The following is a 17,274-nucleotide window of genomic DNA, read 5'->3' on the forward strand; positions in this document are numbered from 1 at the left end:
GATTCTCTCTCACAGATTGTCACTAAAAAGCTTGACAAGAACAACTTCCAAGCATGGAAGTTTAGAATGACGAATTTTCTTATTGGGAATTTGTTGCAGGAAATGAAGAAGAATCAGTTCTTCCTGATGTTCCCAATCAACAGCAAATGCAGGCATTCAAAGCATGGCATGAGAGAGCCAGGAAAGTTATGTACTTACTGTCTATCAGTATTTCAGACTCTATGATTGTGCATATTCAGGATGCAAGTACGCCAAAGGAGGCATGGGATACTTTGTCAAAAATGTATAGCACAAATACGCAATCCAGGAAAATGCAACTCAAGCAAGAGTTGCATAATGTGCAAAGAGAAAATATGAGCATCAATGACTACCACATGAAGGTGAAGAAGATTGCAGATGCACTTGCTTCCATTGGGTCGCCAGTGGAAGATGATGATTTAGTTTCTGTGACCTTGAATGGTCTAGGAAAGGATTATGCACAGTTTCGAACATCCATTTCCGTCCGTGAAAGATTTCCTGATTTTGAGGAGTTGATTGCTCTTCTAATTTCTGAGGAGCAGAGAAATGGTGGTGCATCTTCTTCAGGAGGAACTTCAAAAGAAGCTGTCTTCTACTCAAATGCTGGAAGACGTAGAGGCAGAGGTAGAGGAGGCCGATTTGGAGGCCGTGGTAGAAATCAGAATATGCAGCAGACTCAAGAAAACCAGTCCTATGGAGGAGGACATGGTAACTCTAGAGGCAAGGGGAGCCAAAGAGGTCGTGGTGGATGGCAAAGAGGTCGTGGATGGCAAAGGATATTGGGAATTTGTTGCAGGAAATGAAGAAGAATCAGTTCTTCCTGATGTTCCCAATCAACAGCAAATGCAGGCATTCAAAGCATGGCATGAGAGAGCCAGGAAAGTTATGTACTTACTGTCTATCAGTATTTCAGACTCTATGATTGTGCATATTCAGGATGCAAGTACGCCAAAGGAGGCATGGGATACTTTGTCAAAAATGTATAGCACAAATACGCAAGCCAGGAAAATGCAGCTCAAGCAAGAGTTGCATAATGTGCAAAGAGAAAATATGAGCATCAATGACTACCACATGAAGGTGAAGAAGATTGCAGATGCACTTGCTTCCATTGGGTCGCCAGTGGAAGATGATGATTTAGTTTCTGTGACCTTGAATGGTCTAGGAAAGGATTATGCACAGTTTCGAACATCCATTTCCGTCCGTGAAAGATTTCCTGATTTTGAGGAGTTGATTGCTCTTCTAATTTCTGAGGAGCAGAGAAATGGTGGTGCATCTTCTTCAGGAGGAACTTCAAAAGAAGCTGTCTTCTACTCAAATGCTGGAAGACGTAGAGGCAGAGGTAGAGGAGGCCGATTTGGAGGCCGTGGTAGAAATCAGAATATGCAGCAGACTCAAGAAAACCAGTCCTATGGAGGAGGACGTGGTAACTCTAGAGGCAAGGGGAGCCAAAGAGGTCGTGGTGGATGGCAAAGAGGCCAAAATGCAAACAGTAATGTTGAATGCTACTACTGTGGTAAAATGGGTCATATGGCTAAAGACTGCTATAAAAAGCAGAATGACATCATGAATGGAAAACTACAACAAGGGAGGGTGATGACAGAAATGAGCATTTGTTTATGGTGCAGCACATGAACAATTCTGTGACAAGTGTAGAAGAAAGCAATGATGTATGGTATGTTGACTCAGGTGCATCAAACCACATGACAGGTCATGCAGAATGGATGGAGGATGCAAGGAAAATGGAAAAACCAGGATTTGTGGAGACTGGTGATGATACTGCACATCCTATTGTGCAGATTGGAAAAATTCCTTTGTCTATGCAGGATGGAAAAAAGAAATACATGTCCGATGTATTTCATGTCCCGAATATCACCAAGAATCTGGTTTCTATTGGTCAAATGGTTGAGCAGGGCTTGCAGGTCAGATTTAATCCTCATGGATGCTTTGTTGAGGATATGAAAAATAAAGGTCGCTTGATAGCAAAAGGAAAGAAGAAGGGCAGAATGTTTACGTTGGATGCAGACATGTCTGAATTGAGTGCAGCAATGTTTGCACATGGGACCGGTGTAGTTGCAAATATTGATATCTGGCATAAACGCATTGGTCATGTTAATGTACAGCGACTTAAATCAATACAGGCCCAAAATATTATTGCAGGATTGCCTAAATTCAAGGTTGCAGAAATGCATAAGATATGTGAAGCCTGTGAGTTTGGAAAACAGGCAAGGAAACCATTTCCTAGACATGTTCAAGAGAGTAAGAAGCCATTGGAATTAATCCACTCTGATGTGTGGACTACTAAAGCTGCATCTCTTGGAGGCTGTCATTATTTTGTCACTTTTATCGATCACTATAGCAGAAAAGTTTGGGTGTACTTTATGAAAAAGAAAAGTGAAGTTTTTGGGCATTTCAAAACTCTTAAAGCTATGGTTGAAAAAGAAACAGGCCTGCAAATAAAATGCCTAAGGTCAGATGGAGGGGGAGAGTACCTCTCAAATGAGTTTGCAAGGTTTCTGCAAGAGCATGGCATAAAGCAGCAATATTCATGCAGTCATACCCCACAACAAAATAGAATTGCAGAAAGGAAAAATAGGCATATTGGAGAGGTATCTCGTGCCATGCTCAATGAAAAAGACCTGCCAGATTTCTATTGGGCTGAAGCAGTTGCTACAGCAGTCTACATAATGAACAGGACTCCCACTGCAGCAATACATGGGATGACTCCAGAGGAGAGGTATACTGGTAGGAAACCAGATATTTCTCATTTGAAGATTTTTGGCTGCATTGCCTATGTTCATGTGCCAGATGAGTTGAGATCCAAGTTGGATCCAAAAGCTGAGAAGTGCATCTTTATTGGTTACTCTCTGCAGTAGAAAGGGTATAGATGCTATAACCCTTCTACTCGTAAGTTTACAGTGAGCAGAGATGTTGTTTTTGATGAGATGAGTAGCTGGTATAAACCAGTAAATGTGATTGATGATGTAGATGCACAAAATGGTAATGCTACACAGAATTCACAGCAGTCACAAAATATTAGTGGACCTGGAGTGTCCTCTAGCAGTGGTTCATATTCTTCACCATGGACAGGCAGATTGAGATCAGGAGAATCTCCTCAAAACAATGCAGATAGTGGTATGCAGGTTTCACGAAAAGGAAAAGAGAAGGTAGATCAGCCCATGTTTGATGTGAGTGCAGGTCACTCTTATGTGGATGGTGAATCCAGTGGCTCAGAACAGAGTATTGATGATGAGTTGGGTATTCCTTCTATTGTTACACTTGGAATAAGGAAGACCAGGGATGTTTTGAGAGCATCTGGGAGTGAACCTACTTTGCGCAGGTCTACCAGAGCTAAGTATCCTGTGGATAGGCTGAAATATGATGGATTTACAGCCATTCACTATGCATATATGGTCAAAGTGATACAGGAACCAGAACCCACTTCTTTTGAGCAAGCCATGGGAAAAGAAAAATGGGAGAAAGCCATGGATGAAGAAATGGATGCCTTGGAAGCAAATGCTACATGGGAATTGGTACCTTTGCCTAAAGGTAAGAATGCAATTGCTGTAAGTGGGTTTATAAGGTGAAACACAATGCAGATGGTTCTGTGAACCGATACAAGGCAAGATTAGTAGTCAAGGGGTATGCACAAACATATGGCATTGACTATGAAGAAACATTCAGTCCGGTTGCAAGGATGGCAACCGTAAGAGCAGTCATTGCTATGGCTGCATCAAAGGAATGGTCTTTACATCAGATGGATGTAAAGAATGCCTTCTTGCATGGTGATTTGCAAGAAGAGGTATATATGGAGCAGCCACCAGGTTATGTGCATGCTGTTCATCCTGAGTTTGTTTGCAGGTTGAAGAAAGCCTTGTATGGCTTGAAGCAAGCACCTAGAGCATGGTCTGACAAGATAGGACAGTATCTTGTCACTATTGGCTTTCGGTCTTATTGATCTAGTTTATGTCAGCACAGAGGATCAGGTAGCTGATATATTTACGAAGGCATTGGGTGCAGAAAAGCTGCGCAAGTTCAGAGACCTGCTTGGTGTGCAGGAATTGGGATTGAGCTCGAGGGGGAGTGTTGAGATATCGAGCTCCACTCGTGATATGCCAGGGTGACCGTTGTGCATTTATGTCATCGACTTGTCAGTTTTGCAGATGCGGTTGGTACACCGCCCATGAATAATAGCTACATGACAGCTATCCTTATCTACTCTAGTTCGTGGCTCAGTTAGTATGCCACCTTAGTTAGTTGAGTTTGGTTTGAGACCCATATATAGGGTTCTTCTATTTCTATGTACTAGAGTTCTTTTGGCTTACACAACTAAGAAGAGGAAAACTGTTTTTAGCCTCCACCCTTGTGTGTATTCCCCCATTGTGCAAGCAAGAAAGCTACAAGTGAGACTCCTTCCTTCTCTCCCACAATCTTGACAAGGTAGCCATTAGTGCTCGACTTGGAACACTTGAACAATAAGCGGTCCGTGGGTCTTGGCGGTTGAGCAAAAGCTCCCACAGTTTCTTTTTTATTTGTGCACGCATTGATGGTTGCATAGGAAAGATTGATTGAGCTTGTAGCAGTTAGATTTTATTGTAAATATATAATTAGGATAATAAGAGGAAAGATCACAATGGGCTATGATGAGTATGTCAAAGAGCTTCTCGCATAACTGGACAAAGAAAAGGCAAAGAAGAAGTCAATTGTAGTTGAATTGGAGGCCGAACGAGAAGCATTGGCTGGTTTCCAGTTGGAAATGACTTGCCAAGTAACAAGATACCAAAAGGAAATCTACGAGCTGAAGGAAGAGCTCAAATCCAAGGAAAAGGAAAAAGACAATCAGCAAGGAAGGCTCGAAGAAGAATGATAGGAACTGATAGGCTTGCAAAGGGAGTAAAAGCTCATCCTCATGCAACATGAAGAATTGAGAGAGCAATTGAAGAGAATAGAAGAGGCAACGAACAAACTGGAAGCAAAGGACGTAGAAAAAGCTCAAAAAGAGGGAGAGAATCAAAGAGACATGGAGACAATGGAGCATAGGCTTTTAATGGAGCTGGAAGAGTAAGAAAGGCCATAAAGGGAAATTGAGCACTTGGGGAAGGAGAAAGAAGAAGCAATCCAGAGGTGGAAAGAGCTAGAGCCAAGGATGGTGGCCTTAGCACAAAGGCAAAATGAACATGTAGAGGAAATAAAGCAAAAAGCAGAGGAATGGGTAGCTAAAAGTGAGGGCAGAGTGAAAGAATTGGCAAGCTGTCTAGCCCATGTTGAAGGCAATAGAGTGCTAGCAAAGAGCAAGTCAGAGGCCATAAAGATGAGCATGGAAGCCTAATAACGTGCCTTCCTCCTCAGTACCATTTTAGATGTCACACATCCAGAAGAGGAGGAGGCTGTTGAAACCTTAAGGAAGAAGTTGGAGATTAGCCACAAAGCCATAAGGCATGGCATGTGTGTCTAAACACACAAAGCAAAAACTAGTCTAAGCCAATGAGAGCAAAGGGAGTACCTGCTAAAGGCAGGACTAACAGTTCAAGAGATGGGATTGCTAGGACATATGGAGGAACATGGACCATAAGAGCTAGTAAGAGAAGAAGAACAACATATGCCACTTCCTGAAGTAGGGTAGAACTTTGAGGTGGGGCAACGAGATGAAGAACAAGTCCCTCAATCACCCTCTCCAAGACCAAAAGCTCAGATTTCCAAGGCAGATTTCTCACTTTATGTGAGAAAAACAGAGAAAGATATTATGCTACTTGTCATTTATGTTGATGATTTGATTACGACAGGTGACAGTGACGAAGATATCCTTCATGTGAAAATGCTATTGAAGCAGAAGTTTGAGATGAAGGATTTGGGAGAGCTGCGTTATTTCTTGGGCATTGAGGTGATTAGATCACCAAGTGGGATACAGCTCTTGTAGAGGCAGTATGGATTGGACATGCTGTCCAAATATGGGATGACAGGCTGTAAGCCTATTTCAGTTCCTTTGGAGCAGAATGTGAAGTTGAGCGCAGATGCAGGTGAGCTTCTCGAAGACCCTACTATGTACAGACGCATAGTAGGAAGTTTGATTTATATGACTATTACCAGGCCAGATTTGAGCTATGCTGTTGGATTGGTAAGTCAGTTTATGCAGGCTCCACGGAAACCGCATTTGGATGCGGCTAGACGCATACTCAGATATGTGAAGTCCACATTACAATATGGACTATTTTATGAGACTGGGGTTCATATACAGTTGCATGGATACACTGATGCTGATTGGGCTGGTAGTATTTTTGATAGACGATCTACCAGTGGATATGTGTTCTCTTTTGGAAGTGCTGCAGTAACTTGGAGCAGCAAGAAACAGCCTACAGTTGCCTTGTCGAGCACAGAGGCTGAGTACAGGGGTGCAGCAATGGCTGCATGTGAGGTAGCTTGGTTGCATAAGCTACTTTATGATATGCATCAGCCTACAGATGGGCCAGTTGTCATTTATTGTGACAACATGAGTAGTATACACTTGGCAAATAACCCAGTCTATCATGCTAGAACAAAGCACATTGAGGTACATTATCACTATGTGCGGGAGAGGGTTTTACTAGAGGATACAACTATGGAAAGAATAGTGGAAGTCGGGAAAAAGAGGAAGAAGATGTTGGAGCAAGCACGAAGAAGGCTAAGCGCATAACCCGTAGCAATCCCGGAAGCTCCCATCCCACAAAAAGAAGAATGCTTTCCTGTCAACAAACTGGAACGTGGAACTCACAGTGTGGAAACACTGGGAAAACAGGTACAAGCCCTTCAAATTTACTTTTCGATACCCACCCACACTAACCCGAGTATTATCCCCTAAAGTGGTGGAGGAGGTGATAAGCATGGGCTAAAGGCTTGGAGATCGATGGAGTGTAGAAATAGAGAAGAATCCAACATTGTGGGGGACAAAGGCACATGACTATATTTGGGAAGACAAAGTTATGGAGGTGCCCAAGACCATGAAGGGGTATGAGTCATAGCCAAAGTGGAGGCGGAGAATTTGGATTGGGAACATGAATACATGGATGTCATTTTGCAGCACCCTACCCTACGAGAGAAACGACCCAACATACATGCCGTATCCAAGAAGGGTAGGGATGGACTTTAGCTCTGACATCTATGGTTGTTATGATTTCCCTAAAATCTACAATGTAAAGGCTACTAAGACGGAGGAAGTCCTTACATTCTCTCTGAAAATGACCTAGGGCCTGACCTTGCTTTTATTACAACCTATAACTACCTTAGGCTACTTAGAGTTTTACTCAAGCAAGAACCTACCTCCCATGAATACCACCTATTGCCCCTGTTTTTTCACTTGAATGCTGGCATAGATAGATGCGTGATGGCCAAGCTCATGATGAGAGCCACCCTCCTCCCATCCTTTTTTGCATGGCCCTACTAGAGGACATGAACGAGAGCCAATTACTAGGTGTAGTCATCCATTTTTGTCAACACACCCTCTGAATGTACGTATGAATCTAAAGGACTATATGCAGAGTAGGAACTTCCTTAGTAAATCCCTTAAGTCCCCAACCTCTTCCTCTCATGACCAAGAACATGAGGACTAGCTCCTAGTGTACATTCAAAGAAAAAAACAAAAAGAAAAAAAGAAAAGAAAAATAAAGCAAGAAAAATAAAAAGAAAAAGAAAAGAGAGAGAATAAAAGGAAAGACAAGAGTAAGGAAAGAAAAGATAATCAAGTAGAAAGCAAGAAAGCATGCCTCACTTGATGAGTGCCACAATCACTGCACCTAGGGGTCATCAAGTTAGGCACATCGATGGCCTTAGTCGGCTGGCTCTGTCCCTGACCCTTTAGCCCCTTTTTCTCCCCACTTCACAGTTAGGGCACATCAAGGGCAGGACACGCCTAGGGAGGTGACACTAGACATGTCTCCCTAAGTTACACCCACCACACTTTCCCTATGCAGGAATTGGGTCCTTAAGTGTGGGACAACACCATGGGCTTGACTTAGCTCCTAGTTCCACTAGCATGAACACAATGCATTGCACGGTAAGGTAGGCATACCCCCCAGGTAGTGTACTCTTTTTTCTTTCTCAAGTGAGCTTGACAACATGCGCCTAACCATCGACTTCGGAGGCCCCCATCACCCACTCACTATACCCTTGGTCTCCACAGCCTCAACCATTTTGACATGCTTCTCCCATGTCCAATCCCCACAAAAGCCCCATCATCGACTCACATAACCACCTTTCAATCACCCCAGCCCTGATCAAGAAAGTCTCACAAGTGCCATGGGACTAGCACTCGACTAGGAGGGGGGTAATGTTAACTCCAGTGCAAGAAATAGAAAAGCAAAGAAAATTCAAGAAAATTCAAAAACACGGAGCAAAGTAGAAAAAGACGGCTTGACAGAAGGATAAGAGAGAAAAGGTAAAAAACGCAAGGGCAACCTTAAAAGTCGAGGCAAAGAAAAAGGTGCATTTTAAAATGTAAAGGTGCCCCCAAATTTTTGTAAAAGAGCACTAGGCTCCCTCCAGTGCAAGTTGTAAAGAGTAGACATACATAGGTGAAGGCATAATGTAAATAGAAGGGAATAAGAAAAGAGAACCTTGGCAAGATGGCCAGTCATGTAAAAGGGGATGGGTGCCTAAAGGGATAAGGGCATGTATAAAAGCCAAAAAGTGAATATAGAAGCTCATTCTTGGTGTGTGGCAAAAGTGGCTCTCTTCTTCTTCTCGTATTCTTCTTCTTGCTTGCTTGTGCTTGTGCTTAAGAGAGGGACTGTGAGAGTGTGGGGGAGTGAGAGTGTGAGGGTGAGGGACCGTGGTGGAGAAGCTCTCCATCTTCTCCTCTCTTCTTCTCTTCTCTTGTCTCACGCGCGTGGCTAAGGAACATGAAGCTTGAAGGTGGAGGATTGAGTTTGCTTGAGCTTGCATCTTGGATCGTGGAGCTACTGGTGTGCTTGAGAGAGAAGGGTACTTGATCGGGCATTGAGGTAAGCTCACTACACTCATTAGCTTAAGAGCACGTACGGCTATGTGAGAGGTAGCCATTAGCATTCGACTTGAAATGCTTGAGTAATAAGCAGTCTATGGGTCTTGGCGGTCGAGCAAAAAGCTCCCATTGGAGTTCACCATACTAACACAAGTTAAGGGCACATTTCTTTTCTTTATTGGAGATTGCCTCCTCTATTTCCCCCCCTTTAATAGGGTAAAAATTAGGGACGAATTTTACCCAAGTACTATTTTTTTGGAGGTTTTTTGGGAAAGTATCCTACTTTTTTGGAGTTAAAACCCCACAAAATAGCCCTATATATACAAAAAAAAATTGACATTCTAATTTAGAAAACTTACCCCAAAATACTCACATGGTTTTTAGGAACAATTTGCCCCCGTTTTCTATACACTTGGCCTTCAATCGACATAACATTCATCCACCTATAAATAGTTAATAAATCATATGGATTTCTTATTTTTTATCTTACTTTATATTCATGTATTTGGATATTTTGTGGGTGTCCACTATAAACTAGACTTGCACATGGATGGATGAACAAGTTGTTTCTAAAAGCTATTATTTTATCAAAATCAAATTATTAGAGTGGTTACACATTTTAAAAATACATGCTTGTCACCACAAACCAATGACACATGTTTAAACTTTATTCACACCATTTTGAATAACCATGGACATCTCTAGATAGAGCAATAAGTGAACACTTGATTTAATGATTTTTATTTCTCCAATGTAGATATAAGATGATTGGAACCTTCAGGCTCTTTATCTGGGTAGTCCATCTAACAAGTAGGGGGTAAAAATTTAATCATGGAAGAATGGTGTCCCTTTTATGTGTAAAGCTTCTTGTTACCACCAAACCCAATGTTTTGTGTGCATATTGGACAGGGAACCACTAATTAACTTCATGTATGAAACAATCCTTTGTATGTGGTTTTATTGGCCCTATCAAATCCAAGATATATGCACATATATGTCCCTATTGAAGTGGAGTCATTAAGTTAATTGGTATTAGTTTTTAAATGCTCAGCTCTTGTAATATTTGGTTAGCTCTGACATAAATATTAACATTTCTTGCAATTCATTGGGTCATCCTTTTCTAATTTGTGCTTGAATTTTAGTTTGCCTTTATAATGCTTACAAACATTAATCTTACATGTAAGGTTTACCATTGAATATTCTTACATGTAGGGACCTTCGCACTTTACTAAATTTTTATCTCTTATTTATATTTACTTATTACTTGAATCCTTACTCTTTATTAGCATTACTTGTTAGGGCATGCTTAGGTGATAGTTAGGGGCTCCATATAGTTATTACACAAAATATAACCCCTAGTTACATGCAATCGCTAATGGTGCATGTTTTATTTTTTCTTATTTCTTTTGTTTGTGTTCGTGTTTTTTATATTGTTTCTCTTATTCTCTTTTGGTGCATATAGTTGATTGAGATTTTAAATTTCTTCTTATTTTTCTTTATAAGCAATTTGCATGGCTCAACTAGAGATTGCACTCTTGATGTAAGGCTCACTATACATTTTGGATAAGCTTTTCTATTGATTGTAGTTATTTTAATGTTGAGGTTGTGCAAGCCTTGTTTGAAGTTTGTGAGAATTGTTCACCAATTTTATTTGTTTGCAATTTTATTATGAATTCCAATTTCTTGATCTTAGTAGAATATATTGCTAGTTTAGTCTTCACACACACACACACACACACACACACACACACACACACACACACACACACACACACACACACAATTATGAGCTAGAGATGAAAAGATTGAAAGGGTCCATACATATACATGCGTGCACATGCATGCATGCATGCACACGTGCACATTAACACACATAGGGATGGAGGGAAGGAGAGCGAGAGAGAGAGGGAGAAGGAGACCAAAATGTTTTCTTTCTACACTTAACGTTTTAGTTTTTTTAAAAATTAAACATGTAAATTTTTTCGAGGCATTTTTATCACACACACAGAGAGAGAGAGAGAGAGAGAGAGAGAGAGAGAGAGAGAGAGAGAGAGAGAGAGAGGTTTAGGCAACATTACAAAGTCACATAGAGGGGTAGGATTTTACACACAATTAACTCAGAATTAAGGGTGGTTCCATGTTGCCCCAGATGGTCGAGAGTGTGAAAACGTGTCAACCACTCATCTTAAACCTTGTGACTTTCAATGGATTGGTGGGGGTTCATGTCTTGTCACTTGCATAGATCACTCCCATTAAATGGGTATTGTCTCTATTTAAATCCCCCTACCCCAAGATGTGTCCATCATCTTAAATTATGGTGCCAATCATATGCCGATGTGTGGTGTAATAGTCTTTTTCTAAAAAATGCAAAAAGAGTATCTAGGGTAGTGTGTGACCAATGTAAGGTTGGCTCCCATGATCTGAACAATCAATTAAAAATTTATTTGTAGCACAAAATTTCGTCTGCCTTGACCACGCCACTCACTTCCCAAACACCTCAGATATTATGAAAAACATGTGTTTGAACAAGTGAACTTTTGGTCAAACCTCATTTCACTTTTTACCAAGAAGCCAATCAAAACTCGTTATCTTAAAAAATCATTGTTGAATACAATATGTTTGTCCCATTTGTTGAAATGCGATAACAATTCTAACCATTACTTGGGACTCTCCTAGCACCCCATTTTGGGTAGAGCTACATAGATCCCTCAATTTCTCATTGGGAATCGAACTCGGCTTCTCACAATCGAACTCGGCTTCTCACGTAACATGTAAACATGCTGCATAGGCTGGTGTAAACACTCTTGGGTCTAGTTAAGTGCAAAAGTAAGTGGGTTATAGGTCCTAAAGAAGAATAGCAAGTGGGTTATAGATCCTAGAGAAGAACACCCAATTGCTCAAGTTATCAAAAGTTACATTTAGAGACATATAGAAGAACAAAAATACATTGGTGGGTAAGCATTTCATGCCAAGAAATTGGTTGTGTTGATTACATCAGAACTATCCACATAGCCAAAGAACAGTATATGCAGATAAGAGTGCCCAAAAGCATTCTCCTCCATTGCTTTAACACAACAATCTGTGTCTCCCTTCATGGCACCGATATCAAAATGCATAAAGATGGTGGCTCCTGTCCATTAAAGATCGCAGACATGCCAATGCTAAGGCTTCTCGCTGCAGTGTGCAGCATCGACCTGATTGTTGCACACAGGCTTTTCGTGCCAAATCAATGGCTTTGTGCTACATGAATCGATGGAACTCGCAGCTCTGCAGCTCTAATGTAATTGAGTCTACTTTCGCCACAATACCATGGAGTACTCATTGACAACAGATATGGTGAGTATTCAGGAAAGGTGCAGTACATACAATTTTGAGGGAGAAGATATAAAGTCGATTGGCAATTCTGTTTGTCTGCCATCATCACAACCAGAATGCACCATACCTCAGCCAGGTTTAGTTTCCAGGGTACAGCTGGGCATATCCCAATCAAAGAGAATGATAGGATGTAGCGCTATCAAACTGGCAAGCAGACAAGAGTTTGACAAGAAAGAACAGTGGCATTCACATGAAGACTTTTCCTATGCCGTACAAGAACCCAGGCGAGCAGAATTGGCTTCAGAGCATAGCTTCATGTATGCCGCACAACAATGTAGAGAGTACAGGAACTTCATGGATACCAAGCACTTGCATCACCATGGATGTCATCTTGGTGTAGAAGCCGACATATGCCACCTTGCAGTGGAAGGTGGAAATCTGCAGGTGTTCAACAGGATGCTTCAGCAAAATAAGTGTGACTGGGACTCTCTGATATGTACATATGCCGATCGTGATGACTTGAACCAGGCAATTTTCCTGTTCCAGGATCTCCAGGAGAATTCTACAGGATCTAGCAAATCTGCATTCGTGGCCATGCTAAAAGTCTGTACTAGACTTCGAGCTATGGAAGAAGGTCGGATAGTTCACAATGAAATCGTTAAGGAAGGTTATGAAATTGATCTATCCATTAGCTGCAGTTTGATGAATATGTATACAAAATGCAATTCAGTTGATGAAGCACATGCCATCTTTGTTGAACTCCCAGTTCAGAATGTAGTTATGTGGACTGTCTTGATCACAGGATACACAGAACATGGGCTTTTTGAGAAGGCACTTTCTTGTTTTGATAAGATGCGGAATGAGGATATATCTCCAAATGCTGTTACTTATTCTTGCAGCCTGCAAGCTTGTAGCAGCATAAGAAACATAGGCAAGGGCTATCAAATACATGCTGAGATAACAGGACTGGGCTTTGAAAAGCACATTTATGTGGGGAACACACTGATAAATATGTATGTCAAGTGTGGCTCTTTGGTAGAGGCTTATCATGTGCTTCTTAAGCTCCCAGACCGGGATAGAATCTCATGGAATACTGTAATTTCAGGTTATGCTGAACACGGATTTGGTGAAAAAGTGCTATGCTGTTTGGAGAAAATGAAGCTAGAAAAAGCTTATCCAGATAATGTCACATTTCTTTGCAGCCTAAAAGCTTGTGATGACATTAGAGTGGGCCAAGTGTTGCACATTGAAATTATCAAAGAGGGCTTTGAGGAAGATAGTTCTTTAGGCAGTAGCTTGGTAGATATGTATTCCAAATGTGGCTATCTTGCTGAAGCATGGTTTGTATTTGATGAGTTTCCAGTTAAAACTGTAGTCTCATGGACTGCATTAATTGGTGGTTATGTTCAACATGGATTTGGTGATGTTGCCTTACACTTCTATGAACAACTTCATCTGGAGGGTTTATCTCCAACTGCCGTCACTTCAGTTTGTGGGCTTAAGGCTTGTGGCTGCATAGGAGATATAGAAAGGGGGCTACAGATACATGATGAGATTGCCAAAAAGGGCTTTGAGAAAGCTAGTAATGTTGGGACTACTTTAGTGGACATGTATGCCAAATGCAGCTATTTTGAAGAAGCAAGAGCAGTTTTTAACCAGTTGCCCGAAAGAGATGTAGTTTCATGGAATGTGCTTGTTGGAGGATATGCCGAAGCTGGGCTTGCTGTAGAAGTAATGAAGTGCTTGTCACAAATGCAAATGGAGGGCATCTCCCCTGATGTTGTTACGTATTTTGGCAGCTTGAAAGCTTGCAGTAGCATTAGAGCTGCAGACTGGGGTGACGAAATTTTCTCTCAGATTCTGAAGCGAGGATTTGAACAAGATCCTATTATGTGCAACACATTGGTTGACATGTATGCTAAATGTGGCCTACTTGTAGAAGCACAGGAAGTGTTCGACAAACTTCCAGTTCAAGGTAGTGTGGCTTGGAATGCGCTTATTGCAGGGTATACTGACTTTGGGCTTGCTGAGGAAGCAATAGGTTGTTTGCAGCAGATGAAAGAGGATGGTGTTTTCCAAGATGCTATAACATATGCATATAGCTTGAAAGCTTGTGCATGCATAGGTGCCAGAGACACAGGTCAGGAAGTTCATGACAAAATAATCAGAGATGAGTTGAAACAAGGCTCTATTAGTTCCGACACCCTTGAGAATGCAGAGTCTGGCAAACTATCACATCTTCAACCAAAAATAGTTGGAATTCTTGCAGCCACTGCAGTCATTTTGGGGAACGCACTAATAGATATGTATGGCAAATGTGGGATGATGTTTGATGCCCAAGATGTTTTTCATACCATGGTGGTACGGGATCTGGTGACCTGGAATACATTGATTGCAGGATACACTCAACAAGGAGAAAGCATAGCAGTACATGACACCATCCAGAGAATGAGGAGGGAAGGCATCCAACCAGACGTTATCACATGCCTGAATGTTCTTACTGCATACAATCATGAAGGTCTTGTGAAGAAGGGTCAGGACTATCTCAAATCTATGAGAAGAGACTATGGTATTGTTCCAACCATTGACCATTATAATTGCATGATTGATCTATTTGGTCGTGCAGGTCAGCTGAATGAGGCCATACTCATGTTGAATACAATGCCTATAGAGCCTGACCTTGTTACATGGACTATTGTGCTAGGAGCTTGTCGCAAATGGGGCAATGTTTTACTAGCTAGAGAGGCTTTTAATTGTGCAGTGAGATTGAATCCTAAGTATACTCCACCTTATAGTTTAATGATAAATACATATGCTGATGCTCACATGTGGAAAGAAGCAAAAGGCATTGAAAAAATGAGTGTATTTCTTGGAGCTAGGTGAGATGATACCATTTTCTAGAACCATATATGAGGATATCAAGGTTTTGCAAAGAAAGCACAGAGTGTATGAACACAACTAATAAATGAACTCAGCAAGAATGCAAACACCTGCTCAAGGAATTGTCACATTGCCAAGATAGATTATCACCTCATAGGAAAGAAGACAAGGTCAACCACACACAAAGGAGTTGAGGGAACAAATAAGGGAAAAGGGAAAAGAATGAAGAGAGGAGAAAGAAGAAGCCAATCTTCTAGTAGAGAGCAAAGTAGCCATGGGAACGAGAAGTGACAAAGAGAAGAAAGTAAAGAAAGTTCACCTTCGAAAGATTCTACTGAAGGAGAGAACCCAAAAGAACATGCAATTTGTGCTATCAAGAAAAAGCCCAAGAGGGATTTGAAAATATTAGAAGCCAAAATCAAAAGAGAAAAGGACTTCAAGAGAGCTCTTCTATAGTCCTACAAAGAGGATAAGCAAAGGAGCACACAATCCCTTCCACAATAGGTGGAGAAAATACTAGCCAAAAGAGATGAGGTTAGCTCTAGCATATAAAAGGAGAAGGTAGTAAGGTACCAACCACTTGTTGACCAAGGAACCTTTCAACAAGTGGTTAATCAAATTCAAAACATGTAAATCAAAATCACTGAGCTAGAAAGGATAAAACCACAAAGGAGGTCACTAACACTTTGCAAGGCAAGGAAACATGCAATGTGTGTGTGTGCGTGTGCGCGTGATATATATATATAAGGAGTAAGAAAATTGAAAAAAAAAACAAAAGGGAGCAAAGGCTCCATCTTAAATAGGCACATCGCACATTCATTACACCTAGAGATCCTCAAGTTAGACGTGCATAGTGACTTTAGTCAATCGACTTCATTTTTAATCCCTTAGTTCTTTTTTCACAACACAACCTGAGGACACATCAAGGACAGGATATCTTATGTTTACTTCGGATGACTTATCATCCTTAGAATTGTATCACATAATAAACTTTATATGAATTAGATCCTCAAGTGTGGGACAACATTCCAAGCTTATTGAAAAATAGATCTCTCTTAATTACACTTGCATAAGTATCTTACACTATAGCTTCACACAAGCTAAGTCTCAAATTGCAAGTAGTCATAGCCATATATACAATTATGATTATGCTACAAACAAACTTTAGATATCTTGAAAATCTAAGGACATATTTTAAAATACTCCATAAATAATAGATATATGAAACATGACATATATCTAATAAAATAGCACAAGTATGTCCAAGAAACAATATATATAGGTTTTATGTGATATAGTGAGATAATCATATCCAAGAGAGAGGACATTGATTGTGGGTACATAAAGACTTGAAGAGCTTCCAATAACATTGGTGGCCATGTATCATTTAGAGTGACCATCTATCCATGAAATCTTTATTCACATTCTCGAGCTACCACCTACCAAAGTCATAACAACGGACCTATCTCATCATTAATGACAACTATTGCTCCTCCAATAGGACCATTACTTCATGACTATTCCTAGCATGAAGCTCTTACATACACATAATGTTATGTGCTAAGATTCTAACACTTGTCTAAGAGGGGATAATATTAAACTCATTTTCAAAGAGCAAGCAAAAGGAGAAAAAGAATGTAAAGGGCCATAGATCAACTCCAAGGACTTGTGTTTTAATCTTCATCAAAAAGAAAATTTTGAGATGTCATTTTTTAAAGAGGATATTATATTGCAACTATATTACTTGAGAGTCAAGCTCATTTCCATGCAAATTGTATTACATTTTCAGTTAGGAGAGAAACTCTTTAAATGTATACATGTATTACCTGAAACTAGTTAAGAACCCAAGAAAGGGATAGGGTGCCTAGCTTGTCTAGGAGGGGATAATGTTAAACTCATTCTCGAAGAACAAGTAGAAAGAGAAAAAGAATATAAAATGCCATAGATTAACTCCAAGGACTCATGTTTTGATCTTCATCAAAGTGAAATTTTTAAGATGTCATTTTTTCAAGAGGATATTATGTTGCAACTATATTACTTGAGAGACGAGCTCATTTCCATGCAAATTGTATCACATTTTCAGTTAGGAGAGA

General features: G+C 40.6%; 1 protein-coding gene across 1 annotated transcript; it reads left to right on the plus strand.

Annotated features, from left to right (window-relative positions):
- The first annotated feature begins 11,932 nt into the window (after positions 1-11,932).
- Positions 11,933-16,133, plus strand: LOC148019104 (pentatricopeptide repeat-containing protein At5g27110-like). Its single transcript, XM_087701690.1, has one exon. The coding sequence runs from the start codon at positions 12,296-12,298 to the stop codon at positions 15,182-15,184; it is 2,889 nt and encodes a 962-aa protein (XP_087557816.1). The 5' UTR covers positions 11,933-12,295; the 3' UTR covers positions 15,185-16,133.
- The last annotated feature ends 1,141 nt before the right edge of the window (positions 16,134-17,274 follow it).

This window comes from Lygodium microphyllum, chromosome 20, assembly GCF_053477565.2.
Source record: "Lygodium microphyllum isolate KBCC chromosome 20, Lygodium_microphyllum_v1.1.10, whole genome shotgun sequence".
NCBI lineage: Eukaryota > Viridiplantae > Streptophyta > Polypodiopsida > Schizaeales > Lygodiaceae > Lygodium > Lygodium microphyllum.

What these genes read in the sequence shown, in the direction of transcription:
- LOC148019104 (XM_087701690.1), top strand. Translation starts at nt 12,296, where the DNA reads ATGGAGTACTCATTGACAACAGATATGGTGAGTATTCAGGAAAGGTGC.